Below are 7,961 nucleotides of genomic sequence, written 5' to 3'. Positions count from 1 at the left end.
AGTTGCCTTTTAAACTGCCTTTGCATCTGAATTTTTTTTCTATTTACAAATATTACAAGTCTAGTGTTATTTTGCTGTTATTTATATAAAATAGCATTTATTAACGTTTTCAACGAGCCTCTAATTATATATTTAATTATTGATTTTAATTTGCTTTAGTAATTTTGTTATGAGCTTTTTTTTCCAATCGGCTTTTATTTTTATTTCAGTTGTAGTCATTTTAAAACTGCGTGCGTGTGTGTGTGTGTGTGTGTGTGTGTGTGCGTGTGTGTGCGCGTGTGTGTGCGTGTGTGTGTGTGTGCGCGTGTGTGTGTGTGTGTGTGTGTGTGTGTGTGTGTGTGCGTGTGTGCGCGCGTGTGTGTGCGTGTGTGCGTGTGTGTGTGTGTGCGTGTGTGTGTGTGTGTGCGTGCGTGTGTGTGTGTGTGTGTGTGTGTGTGTGTGTGTGTGTGTGTGTGTGTGTGTGTGGAAACCTCAGCACACCTTTGCCCTGGTTTTACAGGCTTTCACTACAAAAAGTGCTGATGGCATTAAGAGCAGAGCGAGGCCTGAGCCGATCAGAGTGCTATCTTATCTGGTGAAAGTGGTTCTAACAGGTTTCAAGCTGGTTATTAGTGGTGAGAGACTGTGCTTTCGTCCAATCACAGAAGCGTCTGCCGCGTCTCCTCGTGAACCCGGCGCGCGGCTGACAAAGGTCTGGAGTTTTGGGAAACACTGACTGTTTTCATGAATCGAATGATTCTGATTCCTGCCTGATAAAAAACGCTAAACAGAACGGAGACCGGAAACGTCCTGTTTGCTCGACTCTCTGACTCGTTAGGGTCCCTGCGTGGGATTTCTTACCCGACAAGAGCTTGTGTTTGAGAATGGCTTCTTTGATGAGATCGTAGGACACCAGCTCGGTGCAGTTGACCAGAGCGTTCCTTGTGATGTTGGGGAGAGTTCCTGCACAAAAACACAGCAGATATAATGGAGACGTTAATTATTAAACAAAGACAAAAACACACTTCTAATGATACGTACCTCCACTCACATGACAATCAATCAATCAATCAATCAATCATTGATTGTATAACATAATCATTGAACATATAATATATTGGCAAATATAGGTTTGTTTTATTTTTGTCAAATTGAGAATATATTTGATCAAATAAAATAAAATATTTTTTTCTTAATAAAAATGTATTTAAAAAGCCAAGAAGGTCTTTTTTAAAATTTAAAAAATATATAATTCTGTTTTAATATTATTAGAAATAATGATATATAAAAATAATTATATACATCTTATGTATAATAATTCTATACAATTGTAGTTTGTAATAGTTTATTTTATTTAAAAAAATATATTTTATATATTTATTCTGTGTCATTGCATGTATAGAATGATAACTGCAAGCTAAATTGTGATTCAATAAAACTGTATAAAAACGCCAATGTAAAGTGACAGATTTTTGAAACATCCTGACTGAAAACATCAAAATGTTCAATCTGAAAGCGCACTTTTATAAAGTTACGGTCCCTCAGAAGAAAGAGTCGACTCTGAATCTTTGAAATGACTCGTTTTGAAAACGTCAACCTCAAATGTTAGCAGATTCCCGCCCACTTGGCCTTTTGGCGTTGGTCTGAATGAAGATGTAAATTCGTTCTTCACCACGAGGTGTCGCTTTTGAGGCGTTAAAGCAGCGGTTTCCGTGGTAACGCTGAACAAACGCTGCTTTATCAGGCATTACATGCGGATTAGCGTCATGCAAAGGAAGTGGTTGGAAAAAGAAATAGTTAAGCGAATTGTTTAGGAGCCGTTGAGCAAATAAGGTCAAAATAAATGCATATTATCCACTTTCTTCATGTAAAAATGGGTTCTGTGTATCGTTTTTCTGTGTGTCGTTTTGCTGATTGATATTGAAAATGAGTGTGTCTTATCATGTTATTTTAAAGGCCTATCTTAATTATGATCATGCAAACAGTTTTTTATCATTTACTGAACGTTGTTTTTTTCTTCATAGCGTCTAACGAACCGAAGTCTTAAGAAAAAAGGTGGATAAGATTTCTCTCACTATACTATTTTTCTTCTTCAGATATCTCAAAAATAATGCATGCATTCTCACAGTCCGAAATATTAAAAGTGATTGATCTTTTTATAAAATGCATTAAAATCATTAATATATTCTTTGCGCAAAAAACAAAACAAAAAACCCATAATAACCCATAACCCATAATAGGGACGCTTTGCAATGTTCTTCACTGACCGCTGTTGACCGTAAGAAATGTAGGAGAAAAAAAGCCCACCTTTCCACAAGCCCCGGAGGCCCTCGAGCTGGAAGATCTGTCTGTAGGCCTGCATGGTGCCGTTGTAGCGCCTGCCCACCCCCTGCAGGTTCATCTGGGCCTGGAAGCGCACCTTCACCACGTCTGTGGGCTGAGCCACGGACACGGCCAGCGCTCCGGTGGTGCAGCCCGCCAGGATCCTGAAGCCCACGTTGGGGTCTGCAAGGCAAAGGAGAGCCTTTCACGTTCATTCGAGCGCCTTCGTCTTCGTCCTTAACCCTCTGGGAGACACAGCCGAGACTCTGTTTCTACCGAAAGGAGGCGGTTCTGGACTCACTGTCTTTGCCGCGCGTGTAGAAGCTCTTGACGTTGTCGTAGAGGCCGATTCGGATGGAGGCGAAGGCCATCTGTCTCTGAAGCCCCGCGACCAGGCCGTTGTAGAGCGAGCGCGGCCCCTCCGTTCTCACCATGGTGCTGATGGTCCCAAACACCCCCCGGTACCGGATGCCCTTGGCTGCGCCCGTCGTCGCTTTCTCTCCCTGGATCTGGAGGAAAACACAGAGAGACGGTGATGGGAGTCAACCAGAGGCGCAATACTGCTGCTCTATAACAAGAATATATCACAGGTGTGTAATAATCATCAAATAAATAAAAAACGCTATAATGCTACTTTTAAAAATTTAATAATAATAATCTTGTTTTTGACAAAAATTTTGAACAATTATCCAATTAAAATAGAAATTAATATAATAGATTAATTACATATTATTTTAAACCTACTATTTAATATACGATATTTCAATAGATTATTGGTGCAAAAAGATAATAATGGATTATAATATGATATCTAAAACAACCAAATTGTATTCAGAAACAGATTACAATTTTAAATATATTTATTAATACTATATTATTTTTCAGATATCTCAAAAATAATGCATGCATTCTCACAGTCCGAAATATTAAAACTAACAAAATTCCTAAAAACTGACCAAGATTGATCTTTTTATAAAATGTATTAATATATTGTTTATGCAAAAAAAAAAAAATATATATATATATATATATATATATATATATATATATATATATATATATATATTTTTTTTTTTTTTTTTTTTATTTTTTTCATGAATCTTAAAAAAATTACAGCACTACCTAACTAATACCTGATTTCTAACAACTACCCAAATATGTAATACATAACATTATATATAAAATTAATTTAAAACAATCGTATTTATAGTAGATAACAGAATTGAAAGTTAAATAAATCTTACGAAACATTTACGACCACAACTCCTATAATATTTTTGGAATATATTCATGACTATATCATTGGCGTGCATGCTGTCTGGTCCCCTGAAGTCTGTACCTGCAGCCGCACTTTAGCCGTGTCCAGAGGGAAGGTGACTAAATCAGCGATGCAGGCGGCGGTCCCTGCGCTGAGCACCTTCACACCCAGAGGAGGAGGAACATCTGACGGCTTCAGACCCACCATACTGACAGCTGAAACACACACACACACACACACACACACGCTGCATTACAACCCCTACCATTACAAAACACATGACATCACCACAGGGCAAATGTCTGTACACATCGGCTTGCACTTTATTAGGACTATTCTACATAATCAGTCATAAAAACGTGGTTACATATGCACTACATGAACCACATACACTTACTATACGGTTAGGGTTAGAATTAGGATTTGATTTAGGGTTACTTGCGTATAAGTTATTATAACGATTAGTGCATGCAACATGCATGAATTAAAATGTTACCCAAAATAAAAACACAAACTCTCTAATATTTGAGCTCTTCTGGACATGAAGCGCAAGGGATGCTTTGAAATCATACAAACGCATGCAGAAGACGGGATTGCTCGAACATTACAAACGCTTTTGTAAGAACTTTTTGATCGAAAGTGTTAAAAAAAATAAAATAAATAAATGCATGTTCTCCTAGTAAAGCAAAAAATAAGTCAGCTTATTTATTTATATATTTATATAAAACAATACTAAAAATAATACATTGCATTCAAATTTTTTTTTACATGATTTTAAATAATTTATGCATGCTAATATCATCTATTTATTCAGGATTTGACCATTAATAATATATCCGCTGACCTGTGACTGGGTTCCTCTGCCTGATGGACCGACAGGATGAACACTGGAGCTCTGGAGGGACCGGGACGCGCTCTTTCCTTCTTTATATATCGACGTCTGAGAGGGGCTTCTCCTCCTGCGCTCAGGGAGGTGTTTCTCTGGGAAAGATTACTGGCCGAAACAAAGTCCACCCTCCAGCGCAGAGTCCAGTCCCCCGCACATCAGTGCCTGACATCCAGATAAACAAGCGTTAGGTAACCGGCGAACACAAAAGATGAACCGGTTCAAGATGCTGCGGTCATTAACAGGCACATTAACATTCACAGCATCAATAAATGACTCATGCACGAAAACATTCAGCTTTAAGCAACACACCGAAGCACCGACGTATGTGGTAATACTTCAGAGGACACGGATTTACCATTAACTAAGAGTTTTTCCTCTAGCAGCAGTAGTTCTGGTAGTTAAGGGGATATGGTCATGCAAAATAAGGCATTGACGTGCTAATGAGCAGCCAGTAATAGTGCATGCTTGTTGAAACGCTTGCTGAATGTATCTGTTCACATGTTTGTAATGTACAGTAGATGCTGAAAGCGCAGATGCATTGAAAGCTGTCGGCCAATGGCTGAGCCGGGACGGTCCTGCAGGCTCTGAGAGATGATTGGCCTCATGACAGGGTGGGAAACGGTCACAAAAACACAGCTCCGAGAACGCGTGTGAGTTTCTGTTTTAACAGAGAGAGGAAAACACACAAGCACTGCACGCCTTCAGATGAAACACAGCCTCAGTTATAAATGAAACAATTGATATCATTAAAGAACCGGTGCATTTATGTTTTTAGTCCCAAAAAAAATTCTACATTTAAATTGCATGCATGCATAAATGATAATAACTATAATAATACAGTTACTATATTTTATTGCAATTATAATAAAAAAGATTTTTCAGATAGATAGGGTTCTCACTAAATAAAATTAATATTACTAAATAAATAAATAATATTTACTAAATTATTAAATCAAATTTACTTTTAATGTACATGCATTGATATTCATAATAAATAATAATATATTTTGATAGTGTAATAATAATTATTATTGTGATTATTATAATTCTTCTGGCAGATATTGGTCGTAATCAAACCACTAACATAAAAAAACACAAATTTTTTCCATACAATTCAAGTGTAAAAATATTAATAATATAGGTATTATATATTTGTTTATTGTTATAGCTGTTATAATAAAACATTTTTAATAATAAAAATATATATTAGTAGTAGTTATAATAATAATGCAGATAGATATGGTTTAAATTAAATCGTTAATATCATCCAGGAAGTGTGTAATCTTAATGATATTGCACCATGTGATTTCTTCACTGCTGAATCACCAAGTTTGTTTTAAAACAAGTATTCCCCGAACACTCCCCTGCCTGTCATTGGTCAACAAACAGATAGTCCCGCCCCCCGAATCACGCCATTGGTTGAGCTGGTGTTGCCGTCTCGGGATGCTCGAACTAACTTTTTTAAGGAGCTACCTAAAAATAAACTCTTTAAATGAGTAATATCTCTTAGATAATGGAGCGATTACATAATTTTTTAAAGCAGGTAAGTATTTTTATGACACAAAGATCTCAATTAGAACTGCGGCGTTAGACTTTAACCCACATTTAAAACTTTTCCATCGCGCTGAATTAGTTAATATCACATAAACAAACATTTTCCAATCCATTAGTAACTCCATTAATAATAATAATAATAATAATAATAATAATAATAATACTTGCACTTGTTACCATTTTATGTTATGCACATACAATAATTGTAGGACATTACAAACATGTCCCAAATTACAAAAAAAAAAAAATGTATAAATAAATCAAATGCAATATGTAATGTATTCATGGTAATAACAAACATATTACTGTAATAATAAAATAATGTATAATACATTACAGGTTGCAAACTTCAAACATCCTGTGAAATAAAATGTTTTAATTTTTTTAAATCTTATAAAGTGTATAAGAATAAAAACAAACAAAAAATAATACACATAAATGATAAATACAATGCAAATAATAATAATAACAAATTTAACACTAAATAAAATATCAAATGAAATAAACTAACAAAAATAAAGGTAAATACAGTTAATAAGTATAAACTTTAATAAACAATTAAACAAATAATAATGTAAATAATTATTTATATTTGAATTATTTATATATCATATTATACATCACATATGAATCAAACTACTTAAAAATAAAAGGTTAATAAAATTAATGAATGAAAAAAATTATATATATACTGTATATATATAATATAATTTTTTTTAACATCTAAGTAGTAAAATCATTAATGAAGCTGACAGTATTTTATTGCGACACAGTACTTGCACAGTGCTTGTCGAGTGTGCACTATTGCAGTAGACTTTGATTTTATTGGTTAATTCATAAACGTACAAATGTACAGGGGTTTTACTGTTTGCATTGCTAATCTATGGCACAATACTTGGATCGAGTACAAAAGATACGAGGTTAAAGATAAAACAATACACGACAGGTAAGCGGATTACCGGAACAGATAAACAGCTGACTTATCAAGTGCTTAGTGATGGGAAAGTGCTTCGGCAAGTGCTAAATGGCTTTAATTACAGGATATTTTGGTGCTTTAAGTTGATTTTGAGGCCGACAGGAGAGTTAGACGCAGCACTCTTCGGCTAGCTCCGGGCCGCTCGTGTGATTGGACGCCTGCGCTCACACCCTCTGAGCGTCACGCCGCTTCGTTCAGGACACAGCGCTGAACTCTGGACAGCCACAAACACCGGGCCTCGGTCCAGTCTCCGGCCTCCAGTGGACAAACGCTTAAGTGCAGCCGCGCTCAGCATGACCCAGCAGAAAAACAACAGCAACACAGAATCAGCCGTAAATAAAATAAATAAATAAAATAAATAAATAAATAAAAAGTAATAAAACTATAACAAGAAGAGCAACGACAAATATAATAATAATTATAAAAATGAAAAAAAAAAAAATGCATGAAATTTAAAAAGTAAATCCAAATACACACAGATACATAAAAAGAATGTTGAATAATATTCATTGTAGAAAATACACTAAAAAAACATTTAACTTTAATACACACACAAAAAATATTCAATTTTTTTTTTTTTTTTTTTGCAGATTTACAATTTAACTAATCATCAAATGTAATAATTAATTTATTAAATTAAAATACATTGTGGTAACACTTCAGAATAAATAACACTATTTTTAATTAAATACGACTTCTTCCTCAATTAATTTGCGGCTTGTTAATAGTGAGGTAGTTTAAGTATTAGATAGGCTTATAGATACAGAATAAGGCATTAATATGTGCTTAATAAGCACTAATAAATGGCTAATATTATAGTGATATGCATGCTAATAAGCAACTAATAGGTGTAACCTTAAAATAAAGTGACATTCAGTTTATTAAATCAAGAAAATATTAATTGTTCGTTATTAACGACTAACCAAAATTTAATAATCAGTTAACTAGATACTTTTGTGACACCTTTAATTAATAATCTGCAT

General features: G+C 34.7%; 1 protein-coding gene across 1 annotated transcript in view; it reads right to left on the bottom strand.

Annotated features, from left to right (window-relative positions):
• Window positions 1–4,560, bottom strand: part of ucp1 (uncoupling protein 1) — a 5,663-nt gene extending 1,103 nt beyond the window's left edge. The window contains exons 1-5 of the mRNA XM_043250179.1: window positions 4,404–4,560; window positions 3,641–3,774; window positions 2,603–2,810; window positions 2,287–2,484; window positions 841–942 (exon numbers count right to left, since the gene is read on the bottom strand). Of these exons, the coding sequence (XP_043106114.1) occupies window positions 841–942; window positions 2,287–2,484; window positions 2,603–2,810; window positions 3,641–3,766 (634 nt within the window). The 5' untranslated portion in view covers window positions 3,767–3,774; window positions 4,404–4,560. The remainder of the gene's footprint in view (window positions 1–840; window positions 943–2,286; window positions 2,485–2,602; window positions 2,811–3,640; window positions 3,775–4,403) is intronic.
• Window positions 4,561–7,961: the final 3,401 nt, after the last annotated feature.

Source organism: Puntigrus tetrazona, chromosome 1 (assembly GCF_018831695.1).
Source record: "Puntigrus tetrazona isolate hp1 chromosome 1, ASM1883169v1, whole genome shotgun sequence".
Classification (NCBI taxonomy): Eukaryota; Metazoa; Chordata; class Actinopteri; order Cypriniformes; family Cyprinidae; genus Puntigrus; species Puntigrus tetrazona.
This window is presented reverse-complemented; position numbering and strand designations above follow the sequence as displayed.